The 24,290-nt window shown below is 36.5% G+C and overlaps 1 protein-coding gene across 2 annotated transcripts in view; it reads right to left on the reverse strand.

The window, feature by feature from the left end:
- Window positions 1-506: 506 nt before the first annotated feature.
- PCDH7 (protocadherin 7) overlaps window positions 507-24,290 on the reverse strand; it is a 429,792-nt gene continuing 406,008 nt past the window's right edge. For both annotated transcript variants that reach the window (XM_023223064.3, XM_023223063.3), the window contains exon 3: window positions 507-4,826. In XM_023223064.3, the coding sequence (XP_023078832.1) occupies window positions 4,450-4,826 (377 nt within the window). In that variant the 3' untranslated portion in view covers window positions 507-4,449. The remainder of the gene's footprint in view (window positions 4,827-24,290) is intronic.

Genomic DNA, 24,290 nt, shown 5'->3' on the forward strand with positions numbered 1-24,290 from the left:
TCAAAGTAAAAATTGTATTTTTTCCTTTATTTACTCTATGATTTCACATGATTTTTTAAAGTCTATAACTTTTTTGTATTTGTTATTAATTTAGATTAAAAACGTGTATTTCCTAAACAAAGACACATTTTGACTTAGGATTACTTTTGTCTTAAAAGTGAAATTTCTGTAGATGCCTCTGAAAACAAATCAATCTTCATATTAATGATAGTAAGTTCCTTTTTCTGCCATACAGTTTAAGATAATAAATTAGTTAGGTAAATGTCTCAGGAATTATTTTGATGAAACTTAAGGATCCGAGTTCTATTTCATTATGAGGCAAAGTAATGTGACAGTTAGCATAATCCCCCCTAAATCAACAACTGCTGCCACATTAGCTTCCTTGCTGTGTCTTAATTTATAAGGAATCAAACCATCTTAAATCAAACTGGTACATGCATCCATTCACTTTTCGTCCAATCAAAACTGAATTACCTGTCAACAGAGAAGTACACTTACAAGTGTGAAACCATTTGACCATGTTATATTTTAATTTGCAGAGACAAAAATGACAAGCAATTTATTTACATAAAACTGTACAAAAGCAAATTAAATTATGTAAAATATTTCATAAATAGTTGGACGAGTGTTTAATACATTTCGCCATGTTAAGCATAGTTGCGTGCATAGTGACTCATAATAAACGATGATAAATTGTTCTCTGCTTCACTATCAACATCCAAGTAGCAGAACAATAGGCAATGATTAACATTACAAACAGATCGTACCACACTGAATGCAAGTGCTTTAAATGTAGGAAAAGTCTGAAAGTAAACCCTAGGTAGCTGAACAAATGATGCCTTCCTCCAGATGTTATCATTATATCTTCACCTAGGTCACAACTAACAAGCTTTACTATATTCATGATCATCCTCACTTTTTTTTTTTTTTTTTTTTTTTTTTTGCTTAAGGACACATTTTCTTATTTATCACTGATAGCATATACCTAAGATTATTTAGGTCTTTAGATTTCTCATGACTATTTTTGGATGGCTGTTTGATTCTTGACAATTTCTTCTGGTCTGTGTGTTTTATTCTGTTTTCCTACAAGACAGCTTCCTAGGGTAGGGTTTTAGTCAGACATCCTCAGTACCATCTTAGTCCCTCTTCCCATAAAAACAATGCCTCCCTTGTTTTCTGAAACTCAGGCAGCAGGCCAGTCAGAAACCATACAGAAATGATATCTGGAGATTCAGAAAGAGCAGTAGATTTTAGACTGAAGCTACAGACATTTTAATACACATAAATTTATATAGTTACTCATTAATTTATAAATGTGTCCTAATGTATAATGCATGCAAAATTCACTTGAGAGTCTTGTGTACAGAAAACAAATATGGTTTATATCCTGTACAACCAAAATGAAACTGTAGCTAAAAGAAACACAACAAAAAAGAAATAAAGAATAAAATTCTAAATCAATATTTTACCTTGCAAAATGGACAGATTTCACTCCTGATAGGATCTCTGTGTTACACTTACAATAAATGCTTTCAACTTCTAGTCAGATTTAAGCAGCCCATATTACTGCCTTAATTTTGCTTTAAGACATAACAATATTTAAGACTGGTCCATTATCTGAGTTTGTCAGAAGGCAAATTTTTAATATATTATTTATTATTTTCAGAAAATAAACATGGACAAATATACAGGATCAAAAAAGTTGGGAATAGCCCATTTCCCCTCATTGTCCAAACCCAACAACCGTTTTTTTACCGTAACAACAGGTATAAAAGGCACAGTTGCTTATTTTGCATTCACTCATTTATTTATTTTTTTTGTTTCTTTTTATTGATTTTTTTTTCAAAAGCACTCTATATATGGAGTGGCACCAGATTTAACCTATTCAAAATAAAAGTCATACAAACACAAAATATATTTCTGTGTCATGCCAGCTCATTATATAATAAACATGTTATGATAGCTAATTCTACTAGAATTACTGTGAATACTTACAGTACACTGAATTTTATTCTTTCACACCCATTTTAGTTCTAAAGAGAGGTTCACGAGTTAAATGACAATGGCATGGCTATCTTGAATGGGGTGCAAACATCATTGGAAATGTGGATCCAATTAATCCGAAGGTCCGGTGTGACCCGTATTAGTTTTATAGACAAGAGAAGGGTTTAAGATAGAGTGAAATGAGCTATCAGTGGTTTCAATGTCTCATGAAAGAAAGAAATGCATTAAAAAAAAAGTTTGTCAAACATCTGTGTTATGCAATTGAGTATTTTCTTTGTAACGTGCAAGAAAAAATATGTATACATTTCATAAGTATCTTTAGAAGTATTTTGTCTTAATAGGTACTTACAGATTATACAAGGCAGAACTGCTTTAATGCAGTTTCCTAACAAAGTACTAGAATTGCATCTTTCCATAGTGTAAATAGTAATCAAACATAAACATGTTCAATTACTGATATTTTAGTCCAATGTTTTTTGTTTCAATTACATATCTTTTTGCATCCTACCTATTATACATAAACTAACATCAAAATGAAAACTCCATTTAAGAAAGAGCATGAGGAAATGACCCCCAAAGAGTACCCCATCAAACAGAGAAGTGGTTTTCAAAGTATTTTGAGGACCTATAGTGAATTATCAACCTATATTCCAGGCTGTGTCACTTTATAGTCTAAGAAATTCTGCAAAGCATGAAACTACCCAAAGCTAAATTGTTTCTAGTTTGCTAGAGAGCCATCAAGGCTATGCCTTAACCAGCTTACAAACATTCAGTGATGAGAGTTTGTTCTCCTCACACCTGTTATTCCCTATTCTGTCCATGGATTGTCACTTTTGTCTGAATGTCCCAGCTCAATATTCAGCCATATTAGGTTATCCTCTATAGAGCAAGTAGCTCAAAATCTGCATATTCTGTTTCTCCTTATTGCACTGGAAAAACTCTGCTTTTACCTTTGAGATATACATCCTGTGAAAAATGTCATTGCCTAAAACTCCTTTCTTTCATGTTCAGTCTAGATTTGTTTAAAACATATATTAAATAATGTTCAAATCACATTAGTGATAAAGTCAACTAGGGTGTCACCTTGTTTCAATGTTGTTAGTCTCAAAATATTTCTATACTGCACACAATTCAAAATTAATGCACTTGTGGTACATGAAAGTGTGCACTGAACAAGTTAAAAAAATGCAATTGTAATTTAAAATGTGGATAAAAAGAGCAGTAAGCATAGCCTGGATTCTAAAATGATCATCGTGGACTTAACTAACAAGACTATATGGCAATGCATCTTTCTTAACCTATCCATGACCCATAAATACTATTTTAAAACATGGAATCTTCCCTGATAATATTACCTGAAACTAAACTTGAACCTCAACCAATTGCCTATTATAATACCAAAAATATATCTCACTAGTTTTCATTTTCTGAGCTTTCAAATAAAATCCATTTTAAAAGAAGGAACATTTTACTGGGCACTATAAAATGAACTAGTGTTTGATTGTTTCTGTGCATACATGGGTTCAGTTGCTTTTGTTGCTTAATGGTTTTCCACGTCAAGACCAAATCAACTTTATGATTTCCCTGATCCGCCATATGATCTTTGGCCTCTGGATGATACAATTGTTCAAGTTACTTAATAATAGTGGTCTTGTTCTGAAAATATATATATAATTTTTTAAGTCATAATTAGTGAAATTGATACATGTAATCAAGACTGCATGTATACTGAGAATATTTGGTGAAGGTATGGAATTGAAGTTGATGCTCTTAACCTGAAAATAACAACATATGCCAATTTAGGACTGCAATCACCCACTGAGTATTGTTTTGCTCTTAGTCTTTGTTGGAATATTAGATCTTCCCAAAATGCTTTTTAATATAGTCCCTCTTTCTAAGGACTGTACCTTTAGAGGGACTCTATCACTTTCAGAGGATTGCCTTTGATGGTGATAAACCATATTCTGATGGTATGTCTGAAATACATTTTATCTGTCCTGCTTATTTTTGACCAGCCGGATGACACTCGAACAAAATCAAAGTGACTAAAATCATGCTTCAGCTTAGGGATAATGAGTGTGTTGTGTTCTGCTAATCAGGCTTCGTACAGTTACTGTGGAAGAAACTTGCAACTATCCCCCCTTTTTTCTCTTTTCTTCTTTTTTTTTTTTTTTTTTTTTGGAGAAGTTTGGGGAAGAGAAAGTGAGTGTTGGGAATCAGTGAAGGGGTTAGACATGCAAGTAACAAGGATGGTTTCTACATTGTACAGTAGAATCAGGCTAACAGTATCACTAAAGGCCTGATCTGGAGGCAGAAGTGGCAGGCAAAGCTTTGTCTCTTTGGTAGCCCCCTCTTTGTGATTAAACATTTTGCTTTGTAAGGTTTTTTTGCCCCTTATTCTCCTTTTCATACATGTAAAGAACTTTGCTGTTGCTCCTTTATAGCCTACAGGTAAACTTCTCTTCTAGTGAGAGTATTGACAGGAGATGGCTTATATTCCCCTGTTTTTGTAAGGGGAATATCCTCAGGGTTGGCTTCCTCATTTTTGCTGAAACTAGCTGCACTGAAGGTCTCATAGGATGAGGTCAACTTTTTGTTCAGGAGGTTTCTGTTGCGGTCACCCATGATGGCGGCATCCCCATTGGCCAACTTTTCCTGGCTTCCTCGTTCATCAACAGGCATGAAAGTGGAGAGTTTAGGCTGGCTCTTCTTCCTCTCTGGAGAAGTGCGGACTGGCATCCAGCAGGAGTCTGAGTGGCCATACTCATCACACTCACGAGTGCACTTCCCAGTCAGGGCTACATCTGGAAGAGGCCTTGAGTCTGAAATCCAAGGAGAATAAGCCATTAGGATTTGACACTCCTCAACAGGCTCCCGTGATCTATATGAAATTGGAGGAAATATATAAATATATTCCTTACCATCTTATTTCTCATTTCCCAACACCCTCTAGCTCATCATTCCACAGGACAGTTTTTAATCTCATGTGCATGAAAGATAAGGTTTTGCAAAGACATCCCACATTATAGAATAGGAAAGTAGACAAAATGATACATTTAAGTGTGTAGATGAAACAGATATATGTGTCTTTGTTACAGGACAGGGACATGAGGATATTCTCAATTAGAAGCTCTAAATACACAGGTAAATTTGTGTGGGTGTTAATATGTTCCACATCCATAAGAAAAATTATTAAATCCAAATAGACAATTTTCTGGATTTATAAATTATCCCAGAAGTGGTGTGCTTTTGCCAATTGAATTTCTTCCTGCTTATACATTATTCATAGAATGCAAATATGCAAAACCTTATATTTAAAATACATTCTAAGACATGGGGTGACTCATAAGTAGAACCAAATTGACAGCACATTATGTGGTAAAAAGTAAAAAGCAAGGAACCAGTAGTTATAGGTATAAGCATACTAGCAATATCATACACCTGCCCACCCTAGCCCATATCCCCTCACCCCCCCACCCCACCATGCCAAATGACCTAATATGTGCTGATGTGTTTACATCAAAATGCATGGGCCATATTATCTGAATGTAATGTACTGGGTGAATATAGGCAAGTTATTAAACTTTGGATGAACTAGCATGTACTCCTAATTAATGGTACTATCCAATGGAATGGGAAATGACTTTTACTTCTAAAAGGCTAAATTATGTCCAAAGAATTCTTAGGAAACAAGATTAAAGATGACAGTTAATAATTACCTGTATGTATAATTGAAAGCATGTGTCTGTCTTTGGAGAATGGTTATGTATTTTCTAAATATTAAAAATGTTTTTACAGACTTTGAGAAAGAGAGAATGGGAGAGAGAAAAACCTGCACTACTTCAATAGGTTCTGAGACAGTAACCTGGAGGGTTTTATTTAAAATGTTTTATGTTTTTCATTGCCAAACAAAATAACATAATATGACTGCATTCCAGTTATTGTCACATGGTATCATTTTATTATAAGGCTTAGGACTTAAAGACTGACAAATTTGACCTCTGAAAATATATTTGTAACCAGTGGAATCAGTGAGATGTGCATATGCACAATCCATATATTCATTTAAAATAGAAGAGGAAGTTATTTAAATTATTCCCAAGATATGTACACTTTCTGCTTTTGCTTCCACACACCATCCCCTGTAGTTTAACATTTGTATAGGATATTTTAGACATTTTACTCGGCTAAATCTCCTAAATGAAGGCTCTCCACTAATGTTTGTCATTTTTTCCTTCAATGATGGGTAACTGAACTATTGACATTTGTCGGCCCATCGATTATTGAAACAGTGTCCTGGGATTTTTATGCCCTTGACTAAGCGTTCACACGGAAATTCTAGTGTCCTACACAGGAAATCTAGAACTATCTGACCCTTTCCTGTAGGTAAAATGTAAGGTTAATTATTTACTCCAGTTGCCCATGCTGCCATTTGACTTCTAAGTGAGCAGATTCTCTTAATTTTTTCATCAAAATAACAAAGTACTTTCCCACTTTTTTTTTTTTACCCTGAAGTGTCTGTTTCTCAAATAAGTATTTCAGATGCATTGTAAAAATCGAATTATTGACAAATTTTATTAATACTTTTGGTAATCTAGTTGGTTTAAATGAATAAACTGCAAGTTCTTTGAGAATATTTCCTATCTTGGGATACTTTTTTTTTTTTTTTTTTAACCTGACCTAAATGCTTTGAACAGGGGGAAAAAAAAAGGATAGAAATGCAAAGTGTAAAATCAGGTCTGCTTTTTACTCAAAATATTTCCCTTTTTTCCCACTGCTTCAACAAATTCAAATTGTTCCTCTTTTCTTATGATAGTGAATAGCAAGGGCATGGGAAAATAATCAGGAATTTAGCTTCTGAAATAGAGAAAAAAATATGAATGTGATTGTCATTCCCTGCAGAAATGACCCAGAATTATCTCCAATCATCTCTCCACACTTATGTCTCACACAATATGTCAGTTCACTTACACAATGACTTGTACAGGTGGCTGCTTTTCAGGGATTAATTTGTGTTTTGAGTTTGAAATTCCTTGCACTTGTTTTCCTCTTGTTTGAGATGCATTTATAAACAGCTTGTAATTCTATATTCTTGCTCAAATGAGTCTTCTTACTTTTTAACTTGTGTACCTAAACTACCTACAGCTCATAAGAGATTATACTCATTTATTAAATAGATTGACTGAATCTCCAATCAGCTATAAGTGAGATGCTCTTCAGTTCTTTCCTTCAGTCTTTACTTCATAGTCCGGAGTATTTTATGCCAAAATTGATTTCCTCTATTGCTTTTAACGAAAGGCAGCTTGTCTTCTCTGACATCATATGCATGCAAGCTGCCACATCTCTATCCAAGAAGCATGATTTTTAATAAGGATCTCCTGTCATTTCCAAAGTAAAACACTTGATTGGGGACCACAGTGGAAGTTGACAAGCCTAATTGGCTAAGACATGTTGCAGTGTTTGTCATCAAATTTAGAAAAATAATCAAGAAGGGCTACAAGAGATTCATCACAAGTAATCAAAACTTCCAATTTGGTTGACTAAAGTGAATCTTCAAAAGAAATACCAATGATTAACAAATGCAATCTGTATTACGAAGCAACCTTATTAAAGAAGGGCATGTGTAGAAAAGTATTTTTCTTTGTTTACATATTTTCTTATTTTAGTTATGCATGCATATATTATGAATTTTTTCAACACAAAATTTCTGCAGGATCTTATAGAATCATCAAATGCAATTCTTTCTTCTTTCCATAAAAGGCATACTTTTAAACTGTCCTATTTTTTTGTGGCATTATAAAGGAAAACCTTTCACAATTAGTAACTCTTCTTAGTCTTTCACTGAAGGATTTGTTTTCTAACATCTAAGAATATTCTTTTATGCCTTAGTACTGTTCTTTTAAATTTTGATCTCAGTGAAGATGGAAGACACCTGATCACAAATCTTAACTGGCATTGAGTAAATCAATACAAATCGACAGTAGGAGAAGAAAATAATATTCTCTGTAAGCATTCTCCACAATAAAGCCAGTTCTTTAGAGATTTTGTTTGTTTGTTTCTGTATTTCTCAATGGCCCCCCCACCCCATCAATCATATCAAACCTTGAGAAGACTGGAAGTAAAAAAATGGTATCCATCAAATCCTGTTCTTGCTTAACATTCCTTGCAGAGGTTTCCATTTTAATCAAGTTATGCTATTTCCCAGAATCATTGCATCTTATTAGAAAGTTAAGATCCTTTCCTAGGCATAAGGTTAATGTCCCTCTTGAAAGCAGATAGTTTTTTTCTTTTCTTTTCTTTCTTTCTTTCTTTCTTTCTTTCTTTCTTTCTTTCTTTCTTTCTTTCTTTTTTTTTTTTTTTTTTGAGACAGGATCTTACTCTGTTGCCCAGACTGGAGTGCAGTGGTGCAATCTTGCCTCACCTCAACCTCTGCCTCTCAGGCTCAAGCGATTCTCCTGCCTCAGCCTCCTGAGTAGCTGCAGTTACAGGTGCGCACCACTACCACCTGGCTAACTTCCGTATTGTTTCAAAATACAACAGGGTTTCACCATGTTGGCCAGGCCGGTCTTGAACTTCTGACATCAAATGATCCACCCACCTCAGCCTCCCAAAGTGCTGGGAGAAAGTAGACAGTTTTTAAGACATCATACTAGCAAACAATGTTAGAACAATTCATAACACATCAAGTACTTCCCACATGAAGTTCATCTCTTTAATTTAGCACCTCAATCATATAGCAAGGAGGATGGAACAGCGAAGGGGTCCAAGCTAAGAGAAAGCTGAAGCCAAAGAATAAGTGTTTTGACTTTCAACTTACTGTTTTCCCACCACAACACATTGCTTCTTCTTAAAATATAACAGCTGAGTTATTTAGAGGTCAATTACTGCTACTCATAACCATCAAAACAATCTACAGTCTGCAGAGAAACAGAAAAAAATCTGAGTAGCACAGGACATAGATGCCACAGAGTCACAAATTTTAATACTTAGTGAAAAGAATGACACAACCTCCCTAAAACTACACATTTCGGAAAGTGGGGAAAATTATATGTTTTCCTAAGAAGTCAGATTATCTCTCAGAAACAGACTACTTTTGTTTTTACTAGGCAGGGTAGACGGTAGGTGGGCAGATGCTGCTAGATGCCGTTACAATGACCTCAACAAGAAGTGACAGATAGATAATAGATAGAATCATTAGAAATAACAAGGAAAGTCCAGGTTTAGAGAGGAATTTCAGGTTTCCAGAAGCTGCCTTACACAATTCAGAACCCATTAGAGGCATCATTTGTTACAGGAGAGCACACTAGACTCATTAAGACTTGAAGACAGTTCTGCACCAGGAAGGATTTTAAGTACGCTGAGTTTTGCATCCTGTCAGAATCCCCGACCCTCACTCTACTCCAGGTCCTTGGCTTGGGGCTAGAGATACATGGATCTTTGTATTGACTGAGAGAAAGTATGAAAATGCTATATTTAGCTTTAAAATATTTCCAATGAGTTTTCTTAAAGATCAGATATGTAAAACTGTATGTATCATTTATTTCTTTAATTCACACATTATTTGATTTGCTAACCACATGAGATAAATGGATTGTTATGTCGAGGTATGGACTTCCCAGATGTCCAAACCATTTCTCCAATTTGTTCATTAACATCAAGCTCTAGCATATGACTAACATTACCTGACAAAATCTGCAAAAAAATACATATTTTCTTCTTTTTATTTATTTTGTTTTATTTTATTTTTTGAGGAGGGTCTCGCTTTGTCACCCAGGCTGGAGTGTAGTGGCACGATCTTGGCTCATTGCAACCTCTGCCTCCTGGGTTCAAGTGATTCTCGTGCCTCAGCCTCCTGAGTAGCTGGCACTACAGGTGTGCACCACCAAACCTGGCTATTTTTTGGATTTTTAGTAGAGATGACGTTTGGTCAGAACTCCTAATTTGGCTGGTCTCGAACTCCTGATCTCAAGTGATCTGCCCTCCTCAACCTGAGAAATTGCTGAGATTATAGGCGTGAGCCACTGTGCCTGGCCTGGTATTTCCCTCCTTTAGAGCCAAATTAACAAAACAACACAAAACAAAACCACGTTTAGGAACCTTTTCCTTTTTTCCTTTTTAAAGTGTTTTGTTTTCTTTCCATGTTTCTTGACTTTCCTCTACACAAAGACATTTTTTCTAGAAGCACACTTAAATTCTAGTGAAATTTGCTTGACTTATGAAAGGTTTTACAAAGGGTAGACAAGAAAAATAAAAGATCAGTGAAAAATGTTTTACAACAGATGTTTTAACATTCCCTTCACTATCATTAGTCCAAATGAAAGTATCTCTTTACTCAAATGATTAAATAAGTGCTTTATTTTAAAACAGCTGTTGGAAAATTGTTTACTTTCATTTTATATGATAGGGCTGAGAAAAAAATAAATAAATGTTGGTTAACCAAAAATTTTTTTGGATAATTATTATCATAGTTAATAAAGATTGGAGGTGAGGAGACAAGATCCAAAAGATGTACAAGTGAGTTGGACTTGGCTTTTTCATATAAATAACTAAAATATCCCTGCCTTTTGCCTGTTTGGGGAATTTAGGAAGACGAGACAGGCAAACACGGCACAGTTCACGGTCAGGGCAGGAATCACTGACTCAGACAAGCAGTTTGTGATCCTCTAAATGCAGGAACACTTTCTGGAAGAGGAGAAATTTATAGTTATGTAAGTAAGTGTCACTCTGGCCACAAAAAGATCATTAAGATCCCCAAAGAGTGTTTTAACTTATTACAGAATCACTTTATTTAACCAAATTAGAAGAGTATAGGAAGACCAGCTAATCAATCAGTCCTTGCTGTAGCATCATCTGTACCATTCCTGGGCCCTTCCTGCAAAGACTAATGAACTTTTAAAAAGAGCAGGAGATTTAGAGTCCCAATACTGCTCAATGTGATTCCAGGCTCAACTACTTAGAAGCTGTGTGGCTTCTGACATAATTTTTCTGAGCTTCAAGTTCCTTATATGTGAGATAATAATACCTACTCCCCCATTTATTGTGAGATAAAAGAGTTAATATCTATACAGCTCGTTATACGGTCCTGGCTGCCGTGTAGGTGTTCAGTAAATAGTAGGTCATAGCCACTGGAGAGATTTAAGGAGGTAGAGATTTTTCCCTCTCTGAAGTCTTCCAGGAATAAAAAGGATATTGTTTAAGAGAATAGGCTCATAGCCTGTGATCTAGATTCACATTCTAACTTTGTCACTTCACAGCTGTATGAACGTGGACAAGTTCCTTGATTCTAGTTTCCTCATCTGTGTAATAAATGTTTAAGAATGTATTAATTTCTTAGAATTACTGTGAGAATTGAATATGTTAATATATGTAGAGTACCTATAATAATTCTTGACACACAGTAAGCCCTCAATAAATATTACCTGCTTCAGGTGCACAATCCCTAATCCAAATTCAGTCTTCAAAAAATCTTAGGAAATCAAAAGTAGTTTTTTTTCCCCCTTCATAAGTTTACAACAAACTTGATATGAATTAATGCAAGGCTATTTTCATCTTTTTTGTCTCACATAATGTGAATATTCGTATGTTTTACTATAGAAATAATGTGTTTAATTAAAAGCGTGGCCTTAGACTCTTTTAGATTTTTAAAATAATGTATGACACATGCATAACATATAACATCTTATAACATATGAAGGATTCCAAATTTTGAGATGTATCTGGCCCCAAGGGTTTCAGATAATTTATTATGCAATATATACCAATTGTCAAGCAAATGGGTACCTTTTTTCAGTTACTTTTCTAGTAGTGCTAATGGATTTATGCTGATAGAGTCTGTGATACACAGAGCTACTATCTGTCTAGAGAAATATGCTGGCCACTGGATCCTGGTTACTCTACATTAGGCATCCTCCTAATACTTTTCTATTTGGAGTTTGCCAAATAAGATTTATTCAGTATGTGCCATGGTTGCTCAAAATTCAAGGGCAAATGATGTATTATTTGGAGTTATCTTTACAGCCTCACGATCAACCTCACAATTAATCATTTCACTTGAAACTTGCCCCTAAGATATTAGATTGCCAGCATGCTATCTTGCTTTGCTTGCATGGGCAGTACAAGGAACAGCTCCATTAAAAGATGGGTCAAAATTAGCAATAAATGATTTTAAGAATAAAAAATTAAAAATCAGGACAAGACAACCTAAACACAGGGTAAATACCTAAAATGCATCATACATCAAAAATTAAAAAAAAAAATAAGCCATTCAGCATGAGCTATGAAGATTTTATGATGTAAAGACATGAACTTCTTCCAATCTCCCTACACATACCCACTTTGGAATGTGACATTACTACTCTTACTGTCGATTCTGCACCCCTTGAGGCTGGACTACTGTTGACAACCAGAATGTGGCAGAAGTGATACTGTTCTACTTTCAGCCCAGCTATTAAGAGGTCACAATTTTGCACTCACCTTTGGAAATCTGGGATCACCATCCTGAGAGAAAGCATGGTCTAGCCTCTTTGCAGATGGAACCCCACTTGAGAGAGAGACCCAGCTGACCCAGCAAAGTCTAGCCTAGTTAGTTTGCCAGGTGAATGCAGCCATATGAGTGAGCCAGGTAGAACATGAGAAACCACGTAATCAATCCACAGAAGTGTGAGAAGTAATCAATCTTTGTTGTTTGAAGCCACAAAGTTATGTTTGTGTGTTTATTTGTTTCAAGGAAATAGTTCATTGACAAAGCAATAGGCCACTGAAAAAATTATCATAGATATATTATGCTATTTGCAATAAATTCACTGTTCCAAACAATAGCCCGGGATCTATCAATAACACATTCTACTTCTTTTATGGTTGTTTGTTTTTTTATTTTTTGAGATGGAGTCTAGCTCTGTCACCAGGCTGGAGTGCAGTGGCACAATCTCGGCTCACTGCAACCTCCGCCTCCCAGGTTCTAGCAGTTCTCCCGCTTCAGCCTCCTGAGTAGTTGGGATTACAGGGACGTACCGCCATGCCCAGCTAATTTCTGTGTTTTTAGTAGAGACGGGGTTTCATCATGTTGGCCAGGATGGTCTCGATCTCCTGACCTCATGATCCCCCCACCTCGGCCTTCCAAAGTGCTAGGATTACAGGCATGAGTCACTGTGCCTGGCCCATTCTACTTCTTTTGTATCTCCTTATCATGGATAATAGACTGACCAATGTCACTGCAAGTACAACGCTTATAACAGAACATTTTCAGAGATATAAGCACATTTAATTAAGAAGTTCAAGTAGAGGGCTACTATCTAAACCTTTAGAAATTCTGGTCCTGTAATGACAGGATTTCACTGCATTATATCTAGGAGTGCTCTAGTTCAAGCTGACATGCCAGGACAATATTAAAATGTTTAAACATGTTTGAAAGCATCAGCAACTTTTCTCCGTACCTCAGGCTAAACTCAAACAGCAATTGAATGTATCTCAAGAAGCATTTACTGCCTTTAGGCTCAGACCGCTGTCATTCTGAATGCGGCATTATTATATAGAGTGGAGATTCCGCGCGTCACATCTCAAGCAGTCTCGCTGAATCAACTCACACATGAATCTGCTGGTTGGCACATGAAAACTGCACTACAGCAGAAAAATGTGTGAGGACTGCTTGGGAGCGATCAATTTATGCACATCAGAGATGTGGCTTTACTTTGGTTCTTCTCTTTACCCATGCCGAGTTAGAGACAGCAGAGGTTCTCGTGTGAAGGAGCAGGGTGGAAAGAGAGGAAACAAGTGCTGCGAACGAGAGGATTCTCTGACATAGATAAACAGAATTTATAAAACAGACAGGGGCATATATTCCACAATAACCGATAGATTATCCCACTAAGAATAGACCCAACTCTTGGTCATTCATGCTTATTTTTTCACTGAAATAATCGTAGCTTTCATAATTTTCCTTCTAGTCTCTTGACTTTTCTTATATTCAAAATTACTTGCTCGGGAATTATATACTTTAATAAATTAATTTAATATTTTAATTTAATAATTAAAAGTACTGTCTCCCCACATAAATGCAAATATGTACCCGCAAAATGTTGCATGCAGTTTCTGTGGGGTTCAAGATACCTGAATTAGAGTCTCAGAATAGTTCCAACATCCAGGTGAATGAGAAAAAGACAGTGTATTTGTACACCTAGACTTTTTCTTCCTCATTGAGTTAGAATCAAAGTTAAAAATGTTTAAAAATTCAACACCTATCCTCGAAAAGTATAAATTACATGTGGTAAATAAACTGCCATTCAGTGACACAAAGATTTAAAGCAAATTATAAAACACATATTTAGAAGAAAAGAGGCCTGATTATGTTTATATATATATATATATATATATATATATTTTTTTTTTTGAGACGGAGCCTCGCTCTGTCGCCCAGGCTGGAGTGCAGTGGCCAGATCTCCGCTCACTGCAAGCTCCGCCTCCCGGTTTTACGCCAGCCATTCTCCTGCCTCAGCCTCCCGAGTAGCTGGGACTACAGGTGCCCGCCACCTCGCCTGGCTAGTTTTTTGTATTTTTTTTTAGTAGAGACGGGGTTTCACCATGTTAGCCAGGACGGTCTCGATCTCCTGACCTCGTGATTCGCCCTTCTCAGCCTCCCAAAGTGCTGGGATTACAGGCGTGAGCCAACGCGCCCGGCCTTATGTTAATATTTTAAGTTAGTTCTTCGGAGGCCCAAATCCAAAAATTCTAACAATTTTCAAGATTCTGTTTAAAGAGAAAATTGATTCTTGCCGGTGGGTTTAACTGATTGCTGATCACCAACCTGAAAAACCTTGTCTTCTTTATTAAAATCCATGTTCAACACTTGCTTCAAACCAGTGTCTTGAACTGCCAGCAACTGAATCTTTATGCTTATTTATTATAAGTAGGAAAATCAGTTCTTGTTATCATAAAAGCCCAAAAAAGAACAATAATGATGCAAATGGGTGCTCTTTATAAGTTAACAGAATTTGTTAGCTACTTTACAATGATTTTACTAGAAAGTCTATTGATGTGGTACTAAAACAGTTGTAAGTATCAATTTAGAGCCACTTCATTTTAATGGTCTCAAATTGTCAAAGTTTTACATCATAACTAGGTAATTATCATATGGCAATGTGATCTTTTTACTCATTCATTCCATAACTGGATTATAAACTAAATGTTTATTGACGATAAAGTTGTAGAATGTATATTCTATGATAAGTATTAATATTGCCTTCAGGAATGGATGTTTACCTTAAAAATAGTACATAAAGTCTCTATTAACTGTGAGAATATCACCTTTGGGTTGTAATGTTGAAGGAAGTGCTCATTTTATCTTTGCAATCCTCCATGACATATACTTTTATACAAATAAAAAGATGGGGGAAAAATGAGAACCGAAAAAAATGTAATAGATATTTTCTTAAACTCTCTTTTCTTCACGATAAAGCATTTCTAAAAGGAAACGAGAAGAAATAGCCTCTGCAATAAGTAGTTCTTATTAAAATACTTAATGAGTACAAATATGTTAAATCGAATTAATTCAGTAGTAGGGGATGTCTTAAGGAAGAAAGTATCACCGCAGTAGACATCATGTGATATGAGGTATTTCTATGTGTTATTTTCTATTTATTATTTTATGTGAAAATCTAAAATGAACCACCTTAAAGCTCAAATCATATTTGAAGTAGAATTGAAAGGTGATTACTTTTGGCACAGGGGCAAATCATAGCAATTTAGATTTACTGAAGTAATCCTAATTTTTTTAATGTAACAAATATTATGACACCCATGCATTTTTCTTTGCTGTAGTGATCCTGAGAAACTCTACAGTTATTCTAATAACATGGCTATTTTCAAATAATATTCAAATACAATATATTCAAATCAGATTCTCAAACTCTTTGCTTGGGATTGCCTATTGAAACATTTCAGAAATCACACAGAAAAGCTTATTGGATTGGAACTACTTTTTTAATAATAAGCTGTGTTGTAATAGAATTTCATTAGTGATTGTGATTTGAGAGAAAGACAAAAATTTCAACCTCTGAGGAAGGTTTCCAGCAAACATTGAGTTCCGAAATACTGTTTAGAGATGAGGCTCTGAGAGTTTTTGGTAGGAGCTGAAAAACCATTCATGGGAAGAGTTTTAAACATTTGAAATGCTGGCTCCTTACTCTGATCAATCAGCTGATCAGTTGAAAGTAAAATTGATAATCACAATTAGGAGCAAAAGAGTATTGAAGAGCTCAGGAGTGCACAGCAGGTAAATAAAAAGAAAAGGAAGAAAATGATCTCTGATGACCAGAAAACAAAACTCAATGATCAGATAAAAAGGGGAAGAAACCAATGAAGCAACACCGGATCAGTTTACTGCATTGATTTTCCCTGCTCATTAAAATGTTTTCCTTTACTTACTTCCTATTACTTTGGAGAGTGGCAAAATCTCACTGTTAAAAGTCCCTGGGAGCTTGGGAGGCTTGGGAGGCCCTGGGAGCTTGGGAGACTTCTTAAACCTTCCTGGGAGCCTGGGAGGCTTGGAGAAGCAAGCTCTGGAGATCCCCCTCATGCCTATATTATGCCTTCTCGGGCTGTATGGATTCAGAGGCAGTCTCAGTGCTCCCTGTGATGGAGCAGGAGCCGCTCTGCACATTCACTCTTACAACCTCTCTTGGTAGGCAGAATAATGTTCCCCTCCAAAAATGTATGCGTCCTAATCTGTGGAACTGTGCGTATGTTAGGTAACATGCAAAAGGGGAATGAAGATTTCAGGTGACATTGCTATATGAAACTTTCATTTTCCTTTGCCATAGTTGCTAATAAACTAACCTTAACATAGGAAGATTATACTGGATTATCCGACTGAGCCATTTTGTAATCACAGAGGTTCTTAGAAGTGGAAGTGGGAGGCAGAAGAAAAGTCCATGTAAGAATAAAGTGATGTGAGAAAGACTGCACTTGTCATTGCCAGCTTTGAAGACGGAAGAGGAATGTAGGCATGCTCCAGAAACTGGAAGAGGCAAGGAAGCCGATTCTCCCCTTGAGCCTCTAGAAAGGGAATGCAGCCTTGCTGAGATTTTGATTTTCGCTCTGGCAGATTTACGTCAGACTTCTGACATACAGAATTTTTAGAAAATAAATTTTCATTGTCTTAAAACTTAAGACATTTTCCAAGTTTGTAGTTCCAAGGTTTACAGCTACCATGGGAACCTTAAAAACACTGGTTCTCTGGTTACAGTAGGGTTAGCACAGACTTGCTGCATTTGGTCCTTTCTACCCATATTTCATCTATTAAAGGATATGGAGTGGAAAAGCTGATTTTTATTTCCTGTTGAGTCATGTGTACTTAATTTTTTAGAATACACTAAAGAATTTTCATTTTGTATTTTTGAAAATTCTACTTCACTCTAGTATCCAATTGTCCATGCTATTTGTATATGGTCAATCAACACAGCTCAAATTCCTTTTGTTCAGTAAAGTACAAATGGCTCGCCTTTCTGGGTGATCATATTTTCCTCTCTCTACCCCTTAGTGATAGCTGCCTCTGGCCTTATCATCAAAGGAATCACTTTAAGTCATTCCAAATTTGGGTAATGTAATTCTCAAGAGGAGAAGAGAATTTGACGTAACATCTAAGAAATAGTATCAGGTACCAGGGCACAACTCTAATGAATACTTTATAGAATTTATGGTACTTTTGTGACTTCTTGATGTTTATTATTTGTTCATCACTTATTTTTTGTTATTATTTTCTTTAACCTGTTTCCCTCCTAGTGATTAGCAGAAAACTGTACCTAATTAAAACAAAATATGGCCTGATATGGTAGCTCATGCCTATAATCCCAGCACTTTGGGAGGCCGAGGCAGGTGGATCACCTGAGGTCAGGAGTTTGAGACCAGCCTGGCCAACATAGTGAAACCCCGTCTCTACTAAAAATACAAAATTTATCTGGGCATGGTGGCACCTGTAATCTCAGCTACTCAGGAAGCTGAGGCAGGAGAATCACCTGAACCCGGGAGATGGAGGTTGCAGTGAGCCTAGACTGCACCATTACACTCCAATCCAGCCTGGGAGACAGAGCCAGCCTCCTCCTCAAAAAAAAAAAAAAATAATAATAATAATAATAATAATAAATTAATTAATTAATATAAAAAATTCACGATTATTTTAGAAATTGTAAGTAGAGTAGCAAGTCTGTCCCTAGTTTAAAACTCTCCTCCATAAACTTCAGTACAAATCACAAACCCCTTATTTTAGCACAGAAGAGCCTTCTGGATCTGAACTCTTACCTCTTCCCATTCTCACATGTTCCCATTTGCCACTTCCACAGACCTAAGGTAGGTATCATTTCTGGAAAGCCTCATGCTGTTCAGTGTATTCATGATATTAATGTGTTTCTTCTGCTATTCCTTGACTTGTTATCTATCTCTCATGAGTCCTTCAAAACAGAGTTCCAGGGCATCTCATTCAAGATTTTTTCTGGATAGCTTGTGGAATTTTGATTCCTCATTGCCTCTTTGATCTTCATCCTATGCCTACCCCTTCTTAGCACTTAATGTCTGGCACTGAAGTCTGCTACCTGTTCATATGACCTTTTCTGTAAAGTATTACTCTCTATGGGCAGGTAAGGATTAGCTGTTCAAGCACATACTCTGAATTCTAGGACCATTCCAGTACCATGCTCACTAAGGGCCTGTTGAAAGGTTGAATCAAGGATATAGCAGGGAGAGAGATTACCCGTCATCCCTGATGACTATGTCTACCTTCACAATGACCACAGGTAGAATTATTAGCAAGACATCTGTTAATCCTAAATGCAATGTCACTGGCCAAGCTGAGAAAGCAATGTAGCTTTCACTTTGTTGTTTGGTATTAGATGATCTGAATGAACTTCACCACTCACTCTCCTCATCCCCTTTTAGGACCTGTCTTATAACCTCTTTAGTTAAGATTTTCTTTCTAACAGAACAATATAGTCGATTGGGATAATTCATAGATGTGTTTTGTAACACAAAGTACAGTCCTCAAACCCAGGCTAGGGAGCAGGGTGCTGTCAGTAGAGTCAGTAGAGGCTGCTAAGAAAACGTCCAGTGGGAAAATTCTGTACTTAGTGGTCACAAGGATATACACATAAACTAATTTGTTAAACTTCTTTGCTTATGGATAATAGCTATTTTATAGTTATTTTAGAGTCGTCACGACTTCTAGTTGGCAGTTATACATGTCTTTTAAGAATAAACTTGGGAGATAAAATTTATTATTGTCTCATGTATAGCTCATTCCATAGATCAAAATTTTCAAAAGACAGAGGAAATGTTTCTGATAGAGGAGATGAACAGCAGAAGGCTCTCTTCTCCCATCCTTGTAACTGAGGGCATTGCAATAGGAACTACTGTAGGCAATGTGCCAACCTAATACAGTTTGACAAATTTTATTTGCCTCGTGGTTGTAACCTGAATACATTTAAAATGGGTATAATCATGACAGCTTAGATCAGTGCTTTTCAACCAAGCACCATGACCCATGAGATGGTGACCGAATCCATTTAAGGAGCTCTAACCAGCTTCACACGAAGTTCAGGTTGCTTAAAGAATATTTTATTTTAGACTTTTACATGTGTGTTCGTGTATGTGTGTGTGTATACACGGACACACATATATATGCACACACATATAGGTACTTGATCACTATGAGAAATGAATTCTTATTTTGAGTCACACTAAAAAAGCTTGAAAGCCACTATAATTTAAGCCATATTATATGGAAATTTGTGTATTTTGGCTATTTCTGTGTAAACTGCATATTATCCTATGACATTTACTATAGCATAATATAATTTTAATATGCACAAAATGTCATCTGAATTTTAAATTTTACTTTTAGCTGTCATTTCAAATTACTTCAGAGACTAAAGTTTTATTCTTATTAAAAATAATTCAGATAAGTCAAAGAATAATAGTTACATCCTCAATAACCACTTCAGGAAATCTACTGTAAATATAGTTTCTTACCTTGAGCTATTCTGAATTTACACTTAATTCCCTAGATTTCAATTTTCTAGAATTAGGTGTAATTGTGATGAGCCTCCTCATAATTCACTTAAATCCTCTGGTAGACTTTCATTTATTTCAATCAACAAAATGGCAACAGACCCTTTAAAAAAGGAGGATTTAATGTGACTTCTTAAAGTCATATAGACATTAAGATGTAGGACACATTTAAGCTGTCTGATTGTACTGCTGGTCTAATGCCTAAGTATTAATCTGTCACAATGTCAAATTACATACATTTAGGCTTTTTCTTTAGTTAAACGTGTCTGCACTTAACAAACTCATAGTGTAAAAAAATCAGGAGTGCAATTAGAATGTCATCTTTCCTGTAGATGACTTAAGAAAAGCATGAATCAGAGCCTAACAGCCAACATAATTTCATAGATAATCATGGCAAAATTATGGTAGTGCAACAATTTGAAGGGAGTACAGTGAGTGAGACTAGCAGACAGTGATGATCAACTATTCATCTCCACCATCTGCCACACATGCTCTTTATTTGTTTTTGTTTTTGCCAATATTTTCGGGTTTGACTTGGCCAGCAGTGGGTATCACATAGGAAAGGAGGTTTCATGGTGCAAACAGATTTTCCCGTGTGAGCAATGAATTCACTTCACTGGTTATTCTGCAGTTCTTAGGAAAAGAAGACTGGCTGCAGGGAATTAATTTCTGCAGGTCTTTGTATATTGGCCAGTGTCTTATACAATTCAAATAAATCAATTCTATCAGAAACAAATAGATAAAACTACAGGTATTGTTAGCAATAGAAATCATCACTAAAGAGAGTTTCCTTTAAATGACACAATTAAAATTTATGTGAACTGTATTAACCATTTGGTGGTACTTTGTGAATACTACAGTGAATCATCAGATGGAAAAAAACTGGCAATCTCTGCTTTCTAACTTGTCATCTTTCCCTGTTCCGCAAATAAGCCAAGGACTAGTGGAATTGAGATTTGCTATGGCAGGACATAAAATCTCAGGGGAAATTCCAAGATGAAGAGGAAATAAGAAGAAATGGACTTAACTGCACAAAACTGGCATGAAGGTTCCAGGCTTAAGGAAGATGGGTCCCACTATTGTGGTAGTATAACCTCCAATACTATATTTATTCATACATTCAATAAATTGGCTGGGTGAGGTGGCTCAGGTCTTTATTCCCAGCACCTTGAGAGGCTGAGGTGAGCAGATCACTTGAGGCCAGGAGTTCAAGACTTGCCTGGCCAACATGGCAAAACCCCCTCTCTACTAAAAAAAAAAAAAAAAAAAAAAAAAAAAAAAAAAAAAAAAAAAAAAATTGCTGGGTATAATGTATAATGGTGCACACCTGCAATCCTAGCTACACAGGAGGCTGAGGCATGAGAATCTCTTCAACCTAGGAGGCAGTTTGCAGTGAGCCAAGATCACGCCACTACACTTCAGCCTCCAGCCTGGATGACAGAGATTCTGTATCAAAAAAAGAAAAGAAAAGAAAAGAAAAGAAAAGAAAAGGAAAGAAAAGAAAAGGAAAGAAAAGAAAAAGAAAGAAAGAAAGAAAGAAAGAAAGAAAGAAAGAAAGAAAGAAAAGAGAGGATACGTCAAGCACTGTTCTAAGAAATAGACTAGTTGTAGTCTAATAACTAGTTGTATATTATCCCATTTTACAGGTGAGGAAGCTATGGCACAAAGAAGTTAAGTGAGTTACCCAAGAGCTTGCATCTGCTGAGTGGCAGAATTAGGTTACACACCCAAGTAGTCTGATGTCAGACCTGTGCTTGTAACCATGACATTATACAACATCTTGATCTACAAGACATAAATGTACAGATACTTCTTGACTTACAGTGAGGTTATGGCTCAATAAATCCATTGTAAATTGAAAATATCATTAAGTTAAAATGTATGTAATACTACTAACCTACTGAATACCATAGCTTAGCCAAGCCCAGGCTGAAGGTGCTCAGAACATTAGCCTGCAGTTGAGCAAACTCATCAGACAACACAGTGCACTGTGAGTACCAGTTGTTCACCCTCGAGATCCTCTGGATGACCAGGAAGTGTGGCTCACTGCCACTTCCTAGCATCACGAGAGATTATTGTACTGAATGTCATTAGCCTGGGAAAAGATAAAAGATAAAAATTCAAAACTTGAACTATGTTTTCTACAGAATGCTTATCACTTGCACACTATCATAAAGTCCAAAAATCATATGCCAAACTGTCATATGCCAGGGGCAGTTTGTGCTATAAACTCAGAAAGAAGAAAATCTTCTGTGTCTAAGCTGAATCAAACCACAAAAGTACTCCTCTATATGTAGAAGAAGAAAGCTGTGAAAAGTAGCATCCCCAGATGTCAGATATAATGGTAACTACAAAAGTCTTAGCTTTAAATAAGAGGAACATTTTTAGCTTGGACAGATAGAAAGGTGAAAACTTGAGAGTGTGTGTTGGGAAGATTCCAGGGCCAAACCACACTCAGATGTGACTGTTGGTGTCCAACCTGTTTTTCCTGGGGGTTTTCTCCCACAGCTGTCCCTCAGTCAGTCCTTGAATGAGATGGAAAATTTTGTACCCAAGTCAAAATAAAGAGACAAAATTACTGTGTTAGTAAAAAGCCTCAAACTTCCACTATTATTAAAGCCATATTCAGCTAAAAAAAAAAAAAAAAGGTTTATCTTCACAGGATAGGTCTATTTTAAATTCTACATGGCAAGAAGACAACTCGTTTATGAGGTTTTGGATTATTGTCATTTCACAGAAAGAAAAGCCATGTTTGGAAACCACAGCATGCTGGGCCAAACTAAGAATGGGAGATGTTGAACCACCCCTTGGCGAATTAGATGTGAGAAGCAGAAATAAATGCTTAACAACAGAATAAAGCAGTATGATTTGGACAGTTGTTTCTGGCAAACAAAGCATCAAAGAGATTATGTAGGACATATTAATCACAATTGGGTTGGTTCTATTGGAAAAGAACGTACAGATTTCTTAAGAGAAAATGAACACAAAGCAGTATTTCAGCTGTGCTTCACCAACCTGACTTCCTACATTAATCAAGTAATTGGATAATATCTGAAATTTTAGTTCATTTTGGTTGTATGGTCACAATCTATGAAGCTAATAAATAATCTGTAGGAATGGGGAAAAGCTATGTATATAAAAAGACAATGAGGTAAGAAGGTAGTAGAGCACTCAAGTACATTCCTATACCTAGCACGTTTAATAATTGTATCTTGGCACACAAAGACCAAGGAACCATGCATGTGTAATCTTTCACTTTCACTTTCACTTGTGATTGTTTAGAGAAATCAATGAATCGGGGTAGTTAACACTCAGGTATTGGAACAAAGGAAGTCTGCTTTGAGTCCACATTCTGCCACTTATCAACTATGTTCTTTAGCAAGTTATTTAAATCTGAGTCTATCTCATTGGGTTGTCTTGAGAATTAAATGAGAAAATGCACATTGAGTGCTTAGCATAATGATATACACATTAAAGCACCTAACATATTTTTCTGCTGTTATCACTACTGATACAGACAGGAGGCAGGGAAATACTGCTTAGAAGACTGCAAGGTCCCTGGTGAGGGCTCCACCCTTGAGGCTGGACCCACAGCCCTAATGAGAACATGTATTCCTATTCTCCCGCTTGAATGTTGCCTTTTCCCAAACCACCCTGGCCTGTCACACCACCTCAGCTCCACTGGCAGAAAAATAGAGTGGCATGGCAGAGAAGGAAAGAAGAGAAGAAGCAGCTGGACATGGAGGGGAGAAGAGGCAGCTGGACATTGGAGACTAAGGTTGGACAGAAGTTCGGCTGGAGATGGATGAATAGGAGTTTGGCTGGGAACAGTTGGAGAGGAGTTCGGCCTCCTCTCTGAACTCTTCTCCCTCCATCCCCTTTCCAGCTCCCCATCCCACTGACAGCCACTTCCATTGCTTCAAAAAATCCTCTGCATATACCACTCTTCAATCTGTTCATGTGACCTGATTCTTCCTGGACGCTGAACAAGAATTCTGGGTGCACTGGGTGTGGGAACCTAGAAAGGCTGTCACACTGATTCTTCACTGAGCTGTTTAACACTTAAGCCATCTATGGACAGCAAAGCTAAAAGAGCATTATTTGTAACACACAACCTCGGGGGCTCCAGAGGTCATGGAAAACCTCTAGATGCTGCCATGGGCCACTATGGGGTTCATTCCTGTTGGTGCCCAAAGGCACTTGCCCTGGCTCCTGCACCTGCTTACCTGCATGCT

Source organism: Piliocolobus tephrosceles, chromosome 3 (genome assembly GCF_002776525.5).
Source record: "Piliocolobus tephrosceles isolate RC106 chromosome 3, ASM277652v3, whole genome shotgun sequence".
NCBI lineage: Eukaryota > Metazoa > Chordata > Mammalia > Primates > Cercopithecidae > Piliocolobus > Piliocolobus tephrosceles.